This window comes from Gadus chalcogrammus, chromosome 22 (genome assembly GCF_026213295.1).
Source record: "Gadus chalcogrammus isolate NIFS_2021 chromosome 22, NIFS_Gcha_1.0, whole genome shotgun sequence".
Lineage (NCBI taxonomy): Eukaryota > Metazoa > Chordata > Actinopteri > Gadiformes > Gadidae > Gadus > Gadus chalcogrammus.
The window spans coordinates 1,855,275-1,875,274 of record NC_079433.1 but is presented as its reverse complement, the minus strand read 5'-3'; the positions used below and the strand labels follow the sequence as shown (position 1 = coordinate 1,875,274).

Sequence of the window (20,000 nt, the reverse complement as noted above, 5' to 3'; positions counted from 1 at the left end):
GTCAACTCCTCATTCATATATTAGATTGTATATTTTAATACTTCTGGCATTATATACCTATGTGTGTATTGTGAAATTTATTTATTTCCATATATCTTTATTTTGTTTATCGCGTTACTTCATAAGGTGACGTGACGTGGCGCGATGGGCGTGGCCTCCGCGACGGACGGAATGTAAACAGCTAGCCTAGCATGTTAGCATGCCCCGTCACTCACTGGGGGCCGAACCCACAACCGAGCAGGAGCTAGCAGTCAGTATATGGATGTAAATCGGCAGAATCGCGGCTCCAGCAGTAAGTGAGAGTGGATGTGACGGACCTGGTGTCGGAGCGGACCAGTGAAGGTTTAACAGCTGACGGCTTGGTTAGCTGGGAGGCTAATGCTAGCTAGTGGAAGTTGTGGGGAAGAATGACAACACTCTTCATCCACTGACCGGAAGCCGCTACTATTGACCAGTCCATATATGGTGTAGATTTATCTATATTATAGAGATATATCTATAGAATAAGCAATTTCTCTAAGTGACTGACACTCTGTCTGCTGTGGACCATGAAGCCTGAATAAAACAGGTAATGATGCTGTCTGCCTGTAGGTCTATCTGTCTGTATGTGTCAACAGTAAAGTCATGGCTGAGTGACAGTACTAAACACATTATCTGCACACTATCACACACACTATACTACGATCCATACTACACACTATAATACAAACTACCGTCCACACTTCTACACAATAATAAACACTATACTACACATTAAATTACACACTACACTAGCATACACCCTAAACACTACACACAATAATACACACTGCACTACACTACACTCTTTAATACATACTGCACTACGAACTACACTATACTACACACTATACTACACTATTATGATGGGTTAGTGGTGTGCTGGGTTAGGGTTGGTGTTGTGGTGGGTTAGGGTTAGTGGTGTGATGGGTTGGTTAGTGACTGGTTAGTGGTGTGATGGGTGACTGTCCCGTTTTGTCAACAGAGTGTCAAAACCGCCGGCCCCGTGTCTCCTGGTGCCATGGAAACCGGAAGCCACGCCCCTCCCCTGGTCGGGGACAACCAACATGAAGACCCCGCCCACAACCTCACGCCAGACAAAGTCCTGAAACAGGAAGTGACACGCACGCCTGAAGTACTTCCTGTGGCCACTGAGTGTCCCGTCGCCACCGTGGAGGAAGATGAGCTCTCTGTTGAGGAGAGGCAGGACATAGGTGAGGACCTAGGTGAGGACCTAGGGGAGGACCCAGGGGAGGACCTAGGGGAGGACCTAGGTGAGGACCTAGGTGAGGACCTAGGGGAGGTAGTAGATGTTGAAGTTAATTTGTCTTTGGTTATTTATCGGGTGTGGGACCAAAGACACCTCTCAGCTCCTCACTTCTCTGCTCCTCACCTGTATGCTCCTTACCTGTCCTCCACTCCTCACCTGTCTGCTCCTTACCTGTCCTCCGCTCCTCACCTGTCTGCTCCTCACCTGTCCTCCACTCCTCACCTGTCTGCTCCTTACCTGTCCTCCGCTCCTCACCTGTATGCTCCTTACCTGTCTGCTCCTCACCTGTCTGCTCCACACCTGTCCTCCGCTCCTCACCTGTCCTCCGCTCCTCACCTGTCTGCTCCTCACCTGTCCGCTCCTCACCTGTCCGCTCCTCACCTGTCCTCTGCTCCTCACCTGTGGCTCCTCCCCTGACAGGTGGGTACCTGGATGTGAAGGAGAGCTCACCTGTGCTCACAGCAGGCGTGTCTCCGGAGCCGCGCCCCTCCAGCGCCTCGGCCTCCGTCTCCGTCCCCAGCCCGGAGCTGTCGGCGGGGAGCGAGGCCGCAGGAAAGTGCCTGGATGACGAGGCCCTGCCCCCCGCCCTATCCGCCCTGGCCCTGGGGGGGGCGGCGGCCTCCGCTGAGCGGCCCTGTCCACAGGGGGCCGACGCCCGCCCGGAGGCTGGCACCACAGGTGAGTTGGGGTCCATCGGTCTTACCGTTGGTCAAACGCGTGTTACCTGTATTAAGCACTGACTGAGTTGCGTTTGGTTGTAGTTCCCGGGTCGTCCACAGGGGGCGGCGGCGCGGCCATGCCGGCGTACTACCTGGTGAAGTGGATCACCTGGAAGGAGAAGAAGACTCCCATCATCACCCAGAGTGAGAACGGGCCCTGCCCCCTGCTGGCCATCATGAACACACTGTTCCTCCGCTGGAAGGTAACCAATACTACTAGTACTACTACTAATGCTACTAGTACTACTACTAATGATCCTAGTACTACTACTAGTAGTACTACTAATGATCCTAGTACTACTACTAGTATTACTGCCCCCTGCTGGCCATCATGAACACGCTGTTCCATCACTGGAAGGTAACTAATAGTACTCGTACTAGTACTAATACTACTAGAAAAAGTACTACTACGTAGAATGAGTACTACGAGTACTAGTTCTAGTACTTCTAGTGGAAGCTAAGAGTAAGTGGAATGTAGGAGTAATATATGATACAGACTCGAGGTCCAAATATAACACACAGTATACAGACAAACATAAATGTAATAAATACTAGTAGTAGTACTAATTAGAGATGTGTATTTATACTATACTAATGAGAGATGTGTATTTATACCAATACTAGTAGTAATACTAATTAGATATGTGTATTTATAATGGTACTATTAGTAATACTAATTAGAGATGGGTTTTTTCAGGCAAAACTTCCTCCTCAGACGGAAGTTATTACAACAGAGGACCTGATGGCTCACCTAGGTACACACACACACACACACACACACACACACACACACACACACACACACACACACACACTCTGTTGTTAATGTTGTGATGCTGTATGCTCTACAGGAGAGTGTGTGTTGTCAGTCACACCGAGAGAGAAGACGAACGCCATGGAGCTCAACTTCCAACAGGTACACACACACACACACACACACACACACACACACACACACACACACACACACACACACACACACACACACACACACACACACACACACACACACACACACACACACACACTAAAGGCTGCGTTGTGCTCCAGAACATGAGCGATGCGATGGCCGTGCTGCCCAAGCTGTCCACCGGCCTGGACGTCAACGTGGGCTTCAGCGGCGTCTCCCACTTCGAGTACACCCCCGAGTGCATCGTGTTCGACCTGCTGGACATACCGCTGTACCACGGCTGGCTGGTGGACCCCCAGGTACGCACGCACGCACAGACACACACATAGAGACACACACACAAACACAGGTATACACAGGCCCAGGCCCAGGCACAGGTACACACACACACGCATAGAGACACACACAGAAACACGCACACAGGTACACACACACACTCACACAGACACACACAGAAACACGGGCACACAGGTACGCACACACACACAGGTATACACACAGGTAAACACACGCGCACAAGTATGTTACTATCAAGTTTCAAACTATGCCATTGATTCTCAATGGGAATGAGACCTATTGACGTGTGTGTGTGTGTGTGTGTGTGTGTGTGTGTGTGTGTGTGTGTGTGTGTGTGTGTGTGTGTGTGTGTGTGTGTGTGTGTGTGTGTGTGTGTGTGTGTGTGTGTGTGTGTGTGTGTGTGTGTAGAGCCCAGAGGTTCTGGCTGCGGTGGGGAAGCTGAGCTACAACCAGCTGGTGGAGAAAATCATCGACTACAAACACTCTGAGGACAGCAGCAGAGTCAGTGAAGGTAGACCAGACACACACACACACACACACACACACACACACACACACACACACACACACATTAATATATATTTGAGCTGTCAAACGCGTTATTAACGGCGTTAACGCAAACCAATTTTAACAGCGTTAATTTTTTTAACGCGCGATTAACGCAAATTATTTTGTACACATTTTTTTATTTTATTTTTTGTGCTCAAAACAAAGAAGCAGTAGCCTGACTGCTATGTTCAAGGCATATCTTTGTATGTTCATCGTTTAATTGCACTATAGGCTTTTTTTTGTATCGTCCTGTTTTGATCAGTATATGCCAATGTTGTTATCAATAAAAAAACATTTGCACAAGGCAAGCCGATGCACTTCTCCATGTTGATAAGAGAATTAAAATGAGAACAATTAATGGGACAAAGAATTCAAGGGATATTTAGCATAGAATTTTTTTTTATGATTAATCGCGATTAATCGTGAGTTAACTATGGCATTAATGCGATTAATCGTGATTCAATATTTTAATCGCTTGACAGCCCTAATATATATATATATATATATATATATATATATATATATATATATATATATCCCTCCAAGCACTTCCGGGTCATCTCGTTAGGAAAGAAAATTTCCTATGCGAAAAAGAGAATTCATAGAGGCCCCTGGTGGCTGATACCTCCTCTCATACCTCCAGGCCTGTTGACTGATATCTCCAGGCCTGGTGACTGATATCTCCTCTCATACCTCCAGGCCTGGTGGCGGAGCAGTTCCTGGAGTCCACGGCCACCCAGCTGTCGTACCACGGCCTCTGTGAGCTCAGCTCCACCGTCCAGGAGGGCCAGCTGTCGGTCTTCTTCAGGAACAACCACTTCAGCACGCTCATCAAACACCAGGTACCTGTCTCACCCCCACCAGGTACCTGTCTCACCTCCACCAGGTACCTGTCTCACCCTAATCAAACACCAGGTACCTGTCTCACCCCCACCAGGTACCTGTCTCACCCCCTAATTAAACACCAGGTACCTGTCTCACCCCCACCAGGTACCTGTCTCACCCCCTAATCAAACACCAGGTACCTGTCTCACCCCCTAATTAAACACCAGGTACCTGTCTCACCCCCACTACCTGTCTCACCCCCTAATCAAACACCAGGTACCTGTCTCACCCCCTAATCAAACACCAGGTACCTGTCTCACCCCCTAATCAAACACCTGGTACCTCTCGACCCCTAATCAAACACCAGGTACCTGTCTCACCCCCTAATCAAACACCAGGTACCTGTCTCACCCCCTGATCAAACAACAGGTACCTGTCTCACCCCCTAATCAAACACCAGGTACCTGTCTCACCCCCTAATTAAACACCAGGTACCTGTCTCACCCCCACCAGGTACCTGTCTCACCCCCTAATCAAACACCAGGTACCTGTCTCACCCCCTAATCAAACACCAGGTACCTGTCTCACCCCCTAATCAAACACCTGGTACCTCTCACCCCCTAATCAAACACCAGGTACCTGTCTCACCCCCTGATCAAACACCAGGTACCTGTCTCACCCCCTAATCAAACACCAGGTACGTGTCTCACCCCCTAATTAAACACCAGGTACCTGTCTCACCCCCACCAGGTACCTGTCTCACCCTAATCAAACACCAGGTACCTGTCTCACCCCCTAATCAAACACCAGGTACCTGTCTCACCCCCTAATCAAACACCTGGTACCTCTCACCCCCTAATCAAACACCAGGTACCTGTCTCACCCCCTGATCAAACACCAGGTACCTGTCTCACCCCCTAATCAAACACCAGGTACGTGTCTCACCCCCTAATTAAACACCAGGTACCTGTCTCACCCCCACCAGGTACCTGTCTCACCCTAATCAAACACCAGGTACCTCTCACCCCCTGATCAAACACCAGGTATCTGACCCAGACTCCCCCTCCCATTCCGTCCCCCCCCTGTAGGGCCACCTGTACCTGCTGGTGACGGACCAGGGCTTCCTGGGGGAGGAGGGGCTGGTGTGGGAGTCGCTCCACAACGTCGAGGGGGACGGCAACTTCTGCGACGCCGACTTCAGGCTCTGCCACCCCCCCCAGAGGACCCCCCAGCCCCCCCTGCAGGACCAGAGACAGATAGACCAGGTAACACTCTGGACCAGGTAACACTCTGGACCAGGTAACACTCTGGACCAGGTAACACTCTGGACCAGGTAACACTATAGACCAGGTAACACTCTGGACCAGGTAACACTATAGACCAGGTAACACTTTGGACCAGGTAACACTTTGGACCAGGTAACACTATAGACCAGGTAATCTCTGGACCAGGTAACACTATAGACCAGGTAACACTCTGGACCATGTAACACTATAGACCAGGTAACACTTTGGACCAGGTAACACTTTGGACCAGGTAACACTATAGACCAGGTAACACTATAGACCAGGTAACACTAGACCAGGTAACACTAGACCAGGTAACACTTTAGACCAGGTAACACAAGACCTGGTAACACTTTAGACCAGGTAACACTCTGGACCAGGTAACACTACAGACCAGGTAACACTCTGGACCAGGTAACACTATAGACCAGGTACAACACCTGAGCAGCTACAGGCTAGTGTTAGCGAGCTAGCGGTGACTGATGGCTTAGCGACGGCAGCCCGGATGGTGTAGCGGTAGCGGCTAGCGGTAGCCTGACCCCGGGCTGTTCCTCCAGGACTACCTGGTGGCGGTGTCCTTGCAGCAGGCCCAGGGCGAGGCCCCCGGGGCCCTCAGCGACCTAGAGCTGGCCCAGCGCCTCCAGCAGGAGGAGTACCAGCAACAACAACAACAACAACAACTAGCTCCACAACAACCGCCGACCCCGCCCCCAGCCGCCGCCGCCGCTCCGCAGGCGCCCTCCCAGGTAACACAGCGATGGCTAGCTGGGTCAGCTAGCCGGGTCAGCTAACCGGGTCAGCCAGCCAGGTCAGCCAGCCGGGTCAGCCAGCCGGGTCAGCTAGCCGGGTCAGTTAGCCGGGTTCAGCTAGCCGGGTCAGTTAGCCGGTTCAGCTAGCCGGGTCAGTTAGCCGGGTCAGCTAGCCGGGGTCAGCCAGCCGGTTCAGCTAGCCGGGTCAGCCAGCCGGTTCAGCTAGCCGGTTCAGCTAGCTGGGTCAGCTAGCCGGGTCACCCAGCCGGGTCAGCTAACCAGGGGAGCTCAGCTTAGACTTGGGCGGTTAACTTTATTTCTACCTTTGATTGACTGCCCCCGAGGACTTGTTGATGTTGCCGGTAGGCTTTAGCCATGCTAAGGCACGCTAAGCTACGTGTGTGTGGTTGTGTGTCCAGGTCAGAGGTCAGGCGGCCGGGCAGCAGGGAGCCAGCAGCAGGAGGAGAGACCGAGATTCGGACTGCGTCCTCTTGTAGCCTTCATCATCGTCCTCATCATTCTCCACCCCCTGCTCAGTACAGCCAGAAGATGTTATGAAGGTCAATGTTATGGCGCCTTCTGCTCCTCTTGCTTCTCTCCCCTCTACCAGTTTAACCAGTGTCCCGTCGCTCTACCATTCACCAGTTTAACCAGTGTCATATCGCTCTACCATTCACCCGTTTAACCAGTGTCATATCGCTCTACCATTCACCCGTTTAACCAGTGTCATATCGCTCTACCATTCACCCGTTTAACCAGTCGCTCTACAATTCAGTTTAACTCGTCTGTTGTTTGGAATAAAGTTGTTCAATATCCACACAGTAGCCAATGTACTGCAAAACCATTGGTCGATCCCACAGTCCTCACGTGTTCACCCATTGGTCGATTCCAGTGCTCTCCCGGTTTGTTCTGTCAGATGATCCTTCGTGTCTTCTGTAAGTCGGCCTCCCAGGATAATAAACAACAAAAACAGTATTCAGTTGTAGCGTGTTTTGTGTTCTGAGGACCAAAAGGAAGACACGCTGCTAGGTGGAGCTCCACTCCGATTTAGAGGAACAGCACCACCTGGTCTAGGACAGCTCCGTCAGGTTCTAGTGGAACAGCTCCATCAGGAGCTAGAGGAACAGCTCCATCAGGTTCTAGAGGAACAGTGAACCGGGTTCTAGAGGAACAGCTCCATTAGGTTCTAGAGGAACAGCTCCACCAGGTTCTAGAGGAACAGCTCCATCAGGTTATAGAGGGACAGCTCCATCAGGTTATAGAGGGACAGCTCCATCAGGTTATAGAGGAACAGCTCCACCAGGTTCTAGAGGAACAGCTCCATCAGGTTATAGAGGAACAGCTCCATCAGGTTATAGAGGAACAGCTCCACCAGGTTCTAGAGGAACAGTGAACCGGGTTCTAGAGGAACAGCTCCATCAGGTTATAGAGGAACAGCTCCACCAGGTTCTAGAGGAACAGTGAACCGGGTTCTAGAGGAGCGGTGAACAGGGTTCTAGAGGAGGGGTGAACCGGGTTCTAGAGGAGCGGTGAACCGGGTTCTAGAGCAGCGGTGAACCGGGTTCTAGAGGAGCGGTGAACCGGGTTCTAGAGGAGCGGTGAACCGGGTTCTAGAGGAGGGGTGAACCGGGTTCTAGAGGAGCGGTGAACCGGGTTCTAGAGGAGCGGTGAACCGGGTTCTAGAGGAGCAGTGAACCGGGTTCTAGAGAAGCAGTGAACCGGGTTCTAGAGGAGCAGTGAACCGGGTTCTAGAGGAGCAGTGAACCGGGTTCTAGAGGGGCAGTGAACCGGGTTCTAGAGGGGCAGTGAACCGGGTTGTAGAGGAGCAGTGAACCGGGTTCTAGAGGAGCGGTGAACCGGGTTCTAGAGGTGCGGTGAACCGGGTTCTAGAGCAGCTCTGCTGTAGTCAAACCCACCTTGGATCGATCAGAGAGCCGTCTGCAGTTTGAAATGAAAGACGGATCATGTAAAAGGTTTTGTGTTTATTGGAGGTTCACAGCTCATGACTCTCTGGGTCTGATCCATGAAGAGGTCAGAGGTCATCAGATACCTGTACAGTACACATGGTATACATACAGAGGGTATTGTAGCATTACTGTAGTAGAACTCTTAGTATTTATACAGCGGGTGTAGTATTACTGTAGTATTACTGTAGGAGAACTCTTTACATGGTACCTCAACGGTTCTGATTGGTTCTAGTAGATCTCAGGAATGTATCTTATCGGCCAATCAGAGCACAGGTCAAACTGTAGGTTGAAATGATCAGTCATTCATAGATTAATCATTAAAGGTTTTTTCACATGTGCAGTCACCACAGATCAGAGGCCATTTTGGCTAAACTCAACTCTTGATTCAAGATTTTTCTGATGGTTAGTAAAGTTACAATGTGAAGAGCTAGGCGTAACGTAGCGTAGCATAGCGTAGCTTCCTTCACATCAACACAGTAGCATTTAAAACACGGGCTAACCAGGGGGGCTAACCAGGGAGGCTAATCAGGGGGCTAACAACGGAGGCTAACCAGGATGGCTAACCAGTGGGGCTAACCAGGATGGCTAACCACAAGGCTAACCACAAGGCTAACCAGGAGGGCTAACCAGTTGGCTAACCAGGATGGCTAACCACAAGGCTAAGCACGAGGCTAACCAGGGGGTTAACCAGGAGGCTAACCAGGGGGGCTAACCAGGGGGTTAACCAGGAGGCTAACCAGGGGGGCTATCCAGGGGGGCTAACCAGGAGGCTAACCAGGGGGCTAAACAGGGGGCTAAACAGGGGGCTAACCAGAGGGGCTAACCAGGGGGCTAACCACGAGGCTAACCGGGGGGCTAACCAGGGGGGCTAACCAGGGGGCTAACCACGAGGCTAACCAGAGGGGCTAACCACGAGGCTAACCAGAGGGGCTAACCAGGGGGCTAACCGGGGGGCTAACCGGGGGGCTAACCACGAGGCTAACCGGGGGGGCTAACCGGGGGGCTAACCGGGGGGCTAACCACGAGGCTAACCGGGGGGGCTAACCGGGGGGCTAACCGGGGGGCTAACCACGAGGCTAACCGGGGGGGCTAACCGGGGGGCTAACCGGGGGGCTAACCACGAGGCTAACCGGGGGGGCTAACCGGGGCCCACCATCTTGTCTCTGGTCTCCTGAGCCGGCGGCCGGTTGGTTGTGAGGAACAGATTCCAGGCGCCGTCCCTTTAGGGGTCCTCCTGGGCTGTGATTGGCCCTCCCGGGTCACATGATGCCGTTGGTGAGGTACTGGAAGCCGTCGTAGAGCCGGGTGGTGACGGAGCGCAGCGAGGCCTCCACCATCCGCTCCACCTGCAGCTGCAGCTGCTCCTCCGTCAGCGACAGGAGGAAGCGCTCCTTCAGCCCCCGCAGGGACCCGGGGCCCTGGAGGCAGGGGAGGGGGGAGCCTGGGGGAGGGGGGGGGGGGGGGAGAGGGGGAGGGGGAGGAGGAGGAAGAGGAGGGGGGGGGGGGAGGAGGAGGAGGAGGAGGGGGGGGGGAGGAGGAGGAGGAGGGGGGGGGAGGAGGAGGAGGAGGAGGAGGAGGAGGGGGGGGGGGAAGAGGAGGAGGAGGAGGAGGAGGGGGGGGGGGGGGGGAAGAGGAGGAGGAGGAGGGGGGGGGGGGGGGAGAGGAGGAGGAGAGGGGGAGGAGGAGGAGGGGAGGGAGGGGGGAGGGGGAGGGGAGGGAGGGGGGGGAGGAGGAGGAGGTGAGGTTAGGTGTAGGTAGTTGGATGGAGGTGGTTGGGTGTTGGTAGGGTGGAGGTAGTGGGTGGAGGTGGTTGGTTGGAGGTGGTGGTGGAGGGTGAAGGTGAAGGTGGAGGTGGAGGGTGAAGGTGTTTGGTTGGAGGTGTAGGGTGGAGGTGGTTGGTTTGAGGTGGAGGTGGAGGGTGGAGATTAGGGGTGCAACGGATCACAAAGCTCACGGTTCGGATCGGGTCACGGTTTCTGAGTCACGGGTCGGATCATTTTCGGATCAACAACAACAATGAAGATAACAAGACAAATGGGACTTTAAATAAAATCTTCAAATGTTTAAAATAAAGTGAAAAATTTGGTAATAATATTAAAAAAATTGCAATCTGAGGCATTATTCCTTCTTTTTAACATGGATAGTAAATAATCCCTAACCCGGGATATACAATTCAGGATGTCTGCCTTGCCTGGGGAGAGTCTGGAGTCTACGCTCTCCCAAGGCAATGCAGACATCCTCATCTTCTTTAGTTTCATCAAGTACGGTAGCGAAACACAGTTTCTGTCGTGTTTAATTTGGCCTTTTGTAAATCCATTGATTTCGGTTGAAGACTCATTGCTCATTGCAAGGGGGGTTGGTTGTAGTCTTTTCTCTCGGTTCCAGCCCTACTGCTGATACGGAGAACCGAGCGAAAAGACTACAACCAAACAAACATTCCCGGTTCCGGTTTCTGTTTCAATGGGATTTACGGAACGCCAAATATAACACGACAGAAACTGTATTTCCACGATACTTGATGATGTTGTAAATACCAGAATTGTCCTCTAAACATCCATCACGTCAACGCACAACGTTTTTTTTTTTATCAGCCGACCCGCGTCTCACTTTCACTTCACTGGAGGTATGGTGGAGGGGGTAGGGTGGAGGTGTTGGGTGGAGGTGTTGGGTGGAGGTGTTGGGTGGAGGTGGTGGGTGGAGGTATTGGGTGGAGGTGGTGGGTGGAGGTGTTGGGTGGAGGGGGTAGGGTGGAGGTGGTGGGTGGAGGTGTTGGGTGGAGGTGGTGGGTGGAGGTGTTGGGTGGAGGTGGTGGGTGGAGGTACCTTGCTGCATGATCTCCACGATGTTGAGGATCTTGTCCATGTGCTTCCGGGCGGCCAGCAGACCCTGGAGCAGCAGCACCTTGTAGTACACAAACATGTCCCCCAAGGCCCCGCCCATCACCTGCAACACAACAGACACACAACTCAACACACCGCACTGCAACACAACAGACACACAACTCAACACAACGCACTGCAACACAACAGACACACAACTCAACACAACGCACTGCAACACAACAGACACACAACTCAACACAACGCACTGCAACACAACAGACACACAACTCAACACACCGCACTGCAACACAACAGACACACAACTCAACACACCGCCCATCACCTGCAACACAACAGACACACAACTCAACACACCGCACTGCAACACAACAGACACACAACTCAACACAACGCACTGCAACACAACAGACACACAACTCAACACACCGCCCATCACCTGCAACACAACAGACACACAACTCAACACACCGCACTGCAACACAACAGACACACAACTCAACACAGCGCACCTGCAACACAACAGACCCACAACTCAACACAACGCACTGCAACACAACAGACCCACAACTCAACACAACGCACTGCAACACAACAGACACACAACTCAACACAACGCACTGCAACACAACAGACACACAACTCAACACACCGCACTGCAACACAACAGACACACAACTCAACACAACGCACTGCAACACAACAGACACACAACTCAACACACCGCCCATCACCTGCAACACAACAGACACACAACTCAACACACCGCACTGCAACACAACAGACACACAACTCAACACACCGCACTGCAACACAACAGACACACAACTCAACACACCGCCCATCACCTGCAACACAACAGACACACAACTCAACACACCGCACTGCAACACAACAGACACACAACTCAACACACCGCACTGCAACACAACAGACACACAACTCAACACACCGCCCATCACCTGCAACACAACAGACACACAACTCAACACACCGCACTGCAACACAACAGACACACAACTCAACACACCGCACTGCAACACAACAGACACACAACTCAACACACCGCACTGCAACACAACAGACACACAACTCAACACAGCGCACCTGCAACACAACAGACCCACAACTCAACACAACGCACTGCAACACAACAGACCCACAACTCAACACAACGCACTGCAACACAACAGACACACAACTCAACACAACGCACTGCAACACAACAGACACACAACTCAACACAACGCACTGCAACACAACAGACACACAACTCAACACACCGCACTGCAACACAACAGACACACAACTCAACACACCGCACTGCAACACAACAGACACACAACTCAACACACCGCCCATCACCTGCAACACAACAGACACACAACTCAACACACCGCCCATCACCTGCAACACAACAGACACACAACTCAACACACCGCACTGCAACACAACAGACACACAACTCAACACACCGCACTGCAACACAACAGACACACAACTCAACACAGCGCACCTGCAACACAACAGACCCACAACTCAACACAACGCACTGCAACACAACAGACACACAACTCAACACAACGCACTGCAACACAACAGACACACAACTCAACACACCGCCCATCACCTGCAACACAACAGACACACAACTCAACACAACGCCCATCACCTGCAACACAACAGACACACAACTCAACACAACGCCCATCACCTGCAACACAACAGACACAGGTGTCGGTGGTGTAAGCGTATCTGTGGGCGGTGTAGGTGGTGTAAGCATGTCTGTGGGCGGTGTAGGTGGTGTAAGCGTGTCTGTGGGCGGTGTAGGTGGTGTAAGCGTGTCTGTGGGCGGTGTAGGTGGTGTAAGCGTGTCTGTGGGCGGTGTAGGTGGTGTAAGCGTGTCTGTGGGCGGTGTAGGTGGTGTAAGCGTGTCTGTGGGTGGAGGTGACTCACGTCTACGAACTCGGCGGTGAGCTTGAAGGCGGACGTCTCGAAGCCGAGGTTCCGCGGCGACGAGGACAGGATGAAGCCGAAGTCGATGTGGATGAGGTGACCCTCAGAGTCCAGCAGGATGTTCCCATTGTGTCTGGGGAGGAGGAGGAGAGAGGAGGAGAGGAGAGGAGAGGAGAGGAGAGGAGAGAGGAGAGAGGAGAGAGGAGGAGAGGAGAGGAGAGGAGAGGAGAGGAGAGGAGAGGAGAGAGGAGGAGAGGAGAGGAGAGGAGAGTAGGAAAGGAGAGGAGAGAGGAGGTGAGGAGAGGAGAGGAGGAGAGGAGAGGAGAGGAGAGGAGAGGAGGAGAGGAGAGGAGAGGAGAGAGGAGGAGAGGAGAGAGGAGAGGAGGAGAGGAGAGGAGAGGAGAGTAGGAGAGGAGAGGAGAGAGGAGGTGAGGAGAGGAGAGGAGGAGAGGAGAGGAGAGGAGGAGAGGAGAGGAGAGGAGAGGAGAGGAGAGGAGAGGAGAGGAGAGGAGAGAGGAGAGGAGAGGAGAGGAGAGGAGTGAGGAGAGAGGAGAGGAGAGGAGGAGGGGAGGAGAGGGTAGGAGAGGGGAGGAGGAGGAGAGGAAAGGAGATGAAGGGAGAAGAGAGGAGAGGAGAGGAGAGGAGGTGTGAGGGGAGGTGTGAGGATGTGTGAGGAGGAGGTGTGAGGAGGTGTGAGGAGGAGGTGTGAGGAGGTGTGAGGAGGAGGAGAGGAGAGAGGGGAGGAGGTGTGAGGAGGACAGAGGAGGTGTGAGGAGGTGAGGGGAGGTGTGAGGAGGTGAGGGGAGGTGTGAGGAGGAGAGGGGAGCAGCAGTACCGGTCCTTGACCTGCAGCAGGTAGCACAGCAGGCTGTAGGCAGCACAGCTGTACACAAAGTTCCTCTGGGCGGACAGGAAGCCCTCGCTGGACGAGGAGCCGTGCTCCTGCAGGAAGTAGTCCAGCAGGGACAGCTGGCTCTGCTTCTTCACCTGCACACAACACACACCATTAGACACACACTATAAACACAAACACACACACACACACACCAGAGATGGAAATTTACTTTTTTGCCCACCAGCAACTGTGGCAGGTAGATTTAAAAAGCTACCAGCCACTCATCTTTTTCTCCAGCCACTTTTTATACGCTATATATTTTTTTAATATATGCGTACATTTTAAACAATATAATAGTAACAATAGATAACAAAAAGTGTTTTTCATACACATTCATTTTTTCCATCAGAAGTGATTTTTACTGTAAGTAGGTTCTACCAAGGAACTGAGTTGAAAACCTTAATAAAACAACGTGCATGGCATCATAACATGTTATTTACATGTGACTATGTGTCCACAGACCTGGTAACTAACGTATGATAGTAAGCATTATTGGCCCCTAACACTAATATTCAGAAAAAACCCTGCCTCAAAAGGCTATTGGCTCCAATTCCAGGGGTTCTATCATACCACAGTCCGTCTGTCTGTCTGTCTCTGGTAAAGTGACACTGCGTTCACCAGGGGTTCTGTCTGTCTGTCTGTCTGTCTGTCTGTCTGTCTGTCTGTCTGTCTGTCTGTCTGTCTGTCTGTCTGTCTGTCTGTCTGTCTGTCTGTCTGCCTGCCTGCCTGCCTGTCTGCCTGTCTGCCTGTCTGCCTGCCTGCCTGCCTGTCTGTCTGTCTGTCTGTCTGTCTGTCTGTCTGTCTGTACCTGGTGCAGGGACACTGCGTTCACCAGGGGTTCTGTCTGTCTGTCTGTCTGTCTGTCTGCCTGCCTGCCTGTCTGCCTGTCTGCCTGTCTGTACCTGGTGCAGGGACACTGCGTTCACCAGGGGTTCTGTCTGTCTGTCTGTCTGTCTGCCTGCCTGCCTGTCTGCCTGCCTGTCTGCCTGTCTGTCTGTCTGTCTGCCTGTACCTGGTGCAGGGACACTGCGTTCACCAGGGGTTCTATCATGCCGCTGTCTGATGACATCACCAGGATCTTGTAGGGCTTCACCCAGAGAGGGACGCGCTCCAGGGCCCAGATACTCTGAGGAGGACAAACGCATACAGATACATCAATAGATATACACATACATACAGTTACACTGAGGACACAAGAGCCGTGTTAGGACTAGTGAACAGAGCACTAGTGAACAGAGCACTAGTACCTGAGTGAGGACTAGTGAACCCTTAGCTGGGTGAGCACTAGTGAGCAGAGCACTAGTACCTGTAGCTGGGTGAGGACTAGTAAACAGAGCACTAGTACCTGTAGCTGGGTGAGGACTAGTAAACAGAGCACTGTACCTGGAGCTTGGTGAGGACTAGTGAGCAGAGCACTAGTACCTGTAGCTGGGTGAGGACTAGTAAACAGAGCACTAGTACCTGGAGCTGGGTGAGGACTAGTGAGCAGAGCACTAGTACCTGTAGCTGAGTTAGGACTAGTGAACAGAGCACTAGTACCTGTAGCTGGGTGAGGACTAGTGAACAGAGCACTAGTGAGCAGAGCACTAGTACCTGTAGCTGGGTGAGGACTAGTGAGCAGAGCACTAGTACCTGTAGCTGGGTGAGGAGTAGTGAACAGGGCACTAGTACCTGTAGCTGGGTGAGGACCTGTGAGGCCACTAGTTCCTGTCGGAGGTCGTCTCCACACTTGACGATGACAGAGAGCAGGCGCCAGGTGGGGAGCGACCCGTAGGGAGAGGACTCTCTGATCCTCCTGCAGACAGACAGGTAGGTAGCTCGTTAGACAGACAGACAGGTAGGTAGCTCGTTAGACAGACAGACAGGTAGGTAGCTCGTTAGACAAACAGACAGGTAGGTAGTTCGTTAGACAGACAGACAGGTAGGTAGCTCGTTAGACAGACAGACAGGTAGGTAGCTCGTTAGACAGACAGACAGGTAGGTAGCTCGTTAGACAGACAGACAGGTAGGTAGCTCGCTAGACAGACAGACAGGTCGGTAGTTCGTTAGACAGACAGACAGGTAGGTAGCTCGTTAGACAGACAGACAGGTAGGTAGCTCGTTAGACAGACAGACAGGTAGGTAGCTTGTTAGACAGACAGACAGGTAGGTAGCTCGTTAGACAGACAGACAGGTAGGTAGCTCGTTAGACAGACAGATTGTGTAGGGAGGGAGACAGACAGACAGGCAGACAGTTACACAATACACATTATGGGATGTATTATGTGTTATGGGATGTATTAGAGGGTGTGTATTATTGGATGCATCTGAGGGTGTATTATGGGATGTATATGTGTGTGCATTATGGGATGTATTGTATATTATGGGATGTATATGAAGGTGGGTATTATGGGATGTATTGTATATTATGGGATGTATACGAGGGTGGGTATTATGGGATGGATTGTATATTATGGGATGTATATGAGGGTGGGTATTCTTGGATGGATTTTATATTATAGGATGTACCTGAGGGTGTGTATTATGGGATGTACTATATATTATGGGATGTATATGAGGGTGTGTATTATGGATATATTGTATATTATGGGATGTATATGAGGGTCTGTATTATGGGATGTATTGTATATTATGGGATGTAGATTAGGGTGTCTATTGTGGGATGTATATGAGGGTGTATATTATGGGATGTATACGAGTGTATATTATGGGATGTCACCTGACTTTCTCGGCCCAGGGCTCCTTCAGCGCGAGGGCCGAGGGGTCCTCAGGGTCTCTCCTGAAGGAGGAGGGGGGGCGGGCCAGACTCTCTGAGAGACGGCGCCTACACACACACACACACACACACACACACACACACACTGAGTCCTAGAGTTCTCTATAGGGGTGTGTAGTAGGGCTGTAACGATACGTGTATCGAAACCGAAATCGTGACACTCAAAGCCACAAACCTGTCTCGCTTATGAGAAGGCAGAATCGCGACACACACATTGTCAGATTGAAATGTGCTAATCTGTCTAAATAATAGTCTGCTGACAGCGCTCCTCTTATCGACGCCGTAAGTCTGCGACGAGATGCCCTCTCTGTGATCACAGCTCTCCGTGGCTACGGAGGATTGCATTTCTCCACCGCCGTCAAAGTCCTCATATGCGATATGAACGACATTTATCCAGAGTGGCTCAAGCGCGAAAAAATAGCCTGTGTGATCCTGTCTCTAGTGTCTTGTGCTTAGAACGGCAGTTTGTCTGCTTATAGGTCGGAATGAAGCGGCCACCGATTATTGACAGGATGGGTACTTTATTCTACCGGACTCGTTCGCTTCTTCACTAGACACACGCGCTACCGCTCGCTCTCCTCGCTCGTCCACTCACTCGCTGACGTCACTCACACACACACATACATACACTGCCATTCTCGCAAACACACATACGCTACTCGTAATGTTAGATGTTCATGTTTTTTCCCATCTATTGAATGTTAGGCTATTAAACATGTTGCATTCTATACGGCCTGATTATGTCATTATTTAAGCTACATAGCCTAATAAGAAGCGCGAATAGGATATTTGACTAAACAACCAAACTAGTTGAGGGTTTTTGCCTACCTGCAAGCATCCTCCAACTGCAATCTTTGGTTATTTATTTATTAATATAACTATACTTTTAATAGTATTCTTTCCGTTTAAATTTGTTCAGTGTTCCAAATTATTTGTTATTAAATGGTACATTAAGTTAATTGTTATATAAGTGTTGTTGAAATAAAATGCTTTTTAAATTTAAAAAAATCGTGGGATGTATCGAACCGTGGGTCAAAAATCGTGATACAAACCGAATCGTGAGTTGGTGTATCGTTACAGCTCTAGTGTGTAGGTACATATGGTTACACGTGGTTCTAGGGGGTACAGATGGTTCTAGGGGGGTACAGATGAGATGTCTCTAGGGGGGTACAGATGTCTCTAGGGGGGTACAGATGGCTCTAGGGGGGTACAGATGGTTCTAGGGGGGTACAGATGGTTCTAGGGGGTACAGATGGCTCTAGGGGGTACAGATGGCTCTAGGGGGTACAGATGGCTCTAGGGGGTACAGATGGCTCTAGGGGGGTACAGATGGCTCTAGGGGGTACAGATGGCTCTAGGGGGTACAGATGGCTCTAGGGGGTACAGATGGCTCTAGGGGGTACAGATGGTTCTAGGGGGGTACAGATGGCTCTAGGGGGGGTACAGATGGCTCTAGGGGGTACAGATGGTTCTAGGGGGTACAGATGTCTCTAGGGGGGTACAGATGGCTCTAGGGGGTACAGATGGCTCTAGGGGGTACAGATGGTTCTAGGGGGTACAGATGGCTCTAGGGGGTACAGATGGTTCTAGGGGATACAGATGGCTCTAGGGGGTACAGATGGCTCTAGGGGGTACAGATGGCTCTAGGGGGTACAGATGGCTCTAGGGGGTACAGATGGCTCTAGGGGGTACAGATGGCTCTAGGGGGGTACAGATGGCTCTAGGGGGTACAGATGGCTCTAGGGGGTACAGATGGCTCTAGGGGGGTACAGATGGCTCTAGGGGGGTACAGATGGCTCTAGGGGGTACAGATGGTTCTAGGGGGTACAGATGTCTCTAGGGGGGTACAGATGGCTCTAGGGGGTACAGATGGTTCTAGGGGGTACAGATGGCTCTAGGGGGTACAGATGGTTCTAGGGGATACAGATGGCTCTAGGGGGTACAGATGGCTCTAGGGGGTACAGATGGCTCTAGGGGGTACAGATGGCTCTAGGGGGTACAGATGGCTCTAGGGGGGTACAGATGGCTCTAGGGGGTACAGATGGCTCTAGGGGGTACAGATGGCTCTAGGGGGGTACAGGTGGTTCTAGGGGGGTACAGATGGCTCTAGGGGGGTACAGATGTCTCTAGGGGGGTACAGGTGGTTCTAGGGGGTACAGATGGCTCTAGGGGGTACAGATGGCTCTAGGGGGGTACAGATGGCTCTAGGGGGTACAGATGGCTCTAGGGGGGTACAGATGGCTCTAGGGGGGTACAGGTGGTTCTAGGGGGGTACAGGTGGTTCTAGGGGGTACAGATGGCTCTAGGGGGTACAGATGGCTCTAGGGGGGTACAGATGGCTCTAGGGGGGTACAGATGGCTCTAGGGGGTACAGATGGTTCTAGGGGGTACAGATGGCTCTAGGGGGTACAGATGGTTCTAGGGGGTACAGATGGCTCTAGGGGGTACAGATGGCTCTAGGGGGGGTACAGATGGCTCTAGGGGGTACAGATGGTTCTAGGGGGGTACAGGTGGTTCTAGGGGGGTACAGATGGCTCTAGGGGGGTACAGATGGCTCTAGGGGTACAGATGGTTCTAGGGGGTACAGATGGCTCTAGGGGGGTACAGATGGTTCTAGGGGGTACAGATGGCTCTAGGGGGTACAGATAGCTCTAGGGGGTACAGATGGCTCTAGGGGGTACAGATGGCTCTAGGGGGTACAGATGGTTCTAGGTACCTGATGTCTCCGGCCGCGATGTAGACCGGTTCCGCGTTCTCCGTGCTGCTGTCCACAGAGAACTGGCTGGTGAGGTCATCACTACTGCCGCCCTGCACGCACACACACACACACACACACTGTTAGAGGCTGGTTAAAGGGGGGTTCTAGAGGTCCTGGGGGGGGGTCCTCACCTCCACCCTCAGCTGGCCCAGGTCGTCGGTGGCCCAGGCCTCGTCATCGTCGTC

At 52.0% G+C, this 20,000-nt stretch overlaps 2 protein-coding genes across 3 annotated transcripts in view; one reads left to right on the top strand and one right to left on the bottom strand.

Moving 5' to 3' along the window:
- The first annotated feature begins 136 nt into the window (after positions 1–136).
- Positions 137–7,592, top strand: mindy1 (MINDY lysine 48 deubiquitinase 1). Of its 2 annotated transcripts, none has more exons than XM_056582620.1 (12): positions 137–568; positions 1,004–1,232; positions 1,709–1,966; positions 2,050–2,210; positions 2,705–2,762; positions 2,859–2,923; positions 3,058–3,216; positions 3,623–3,725; positions 4,463–4,605; positions 5,677–5,853; positions 6,432–6,620; positions 7,043–7,592. In XM_056582620.1, the coding sequence occupies exons 2-12, from the start codon at positions 1,040–1,042 to the stop codon at positions 7,118–7,120; spliced, it is 1,584 nt and encodes a 527-aa protein (XP_056438595.1). In that variant the 5' UTR covers positions 137–568; positions 1,004–1,039; the 3' UTR covers positions 7,121–7,592. The 2 variants fall into 2 exon arrangements, with proteins under 2 accessions (XP_056438595.1, XP_056438596.1); XM_056582621.1 differs by having other exon boundaries at positions 151–292.
- Positions 7,593–9,730: 2,138 nt separating this feature from the next.
- The window catches only part of LOC130376155 (phosphatidylinositol 4-kinase beta-like), a 17,736-nt gene continuing 7,466 nt past the window's right edge, over positions 9,731–20,000 (bottom strand). The window contains exons 7-15 of the mRNA XM_056583375.1: positions 19,947–20,000; positions 19,774–19,865; positions 17,001–17,105; positions 15,953–16,076; positions 15,294–15,407; positions 14,222–14,373; positions 13,387–13,519; positions 11,413–11,533; positions 9,731–10,031 (exon numbers count right to left, since the gene is read on the bottom strand). The exon at positions 19,947–20,000 is cut by the window's right edge and continues 318 nt beyond it. Coding sequence (XP_056439350.1) covers positions 9,850–10,031; positions 11,413–11,533; positions 13,387–13,519; positions 14,222–14,373; positions 15,294–15,407; positions 15,953–16,076; positions 17,001–17,105; positions 19,774–19,865; positions 19,947–20,000 — 1,077 coding nt within the window. The 3' untranslated portion in view covers positions 9,731–9,849. The remainder of the gene's footprint in view (positions 10,032–11,412; positions 11,534–13,386; positions 13,520–14,221; positions 14,374–15,293; positions 15,408–15,952; positions 16,077–17,000; positions 17,106–19,773; positions 19,866–19,946) is intronic.

What these genes read in the sequence shown, in the direction of transcription:
- mindy1 (XM_056582620.1), top strand. Translation starts at nt 1,040, where the DNA reads ATGGAAACCGGAAGCCACGCCCCTCCCCTGGTCGGGGACAACCAACAT. An exon ending in GCTGGCTGGTGGACCCCCAG is followed by an intron (nt 3,217 to 3,622) that starts GTACGCACGCAC and finishes GTGTGTGTGTAG; the next exon opens with AGCCCAGAGGTTCTGGCTGC. An exon ending in CAGCAGCAGAGTCAGTGAAG is followed by an intron (nt 3,726 to 4,462) that starts GTAGACCAGACA and finishes TCATACCTCCAG; the next exon opens with GCCTGGTGGCGGAGCAGTTC.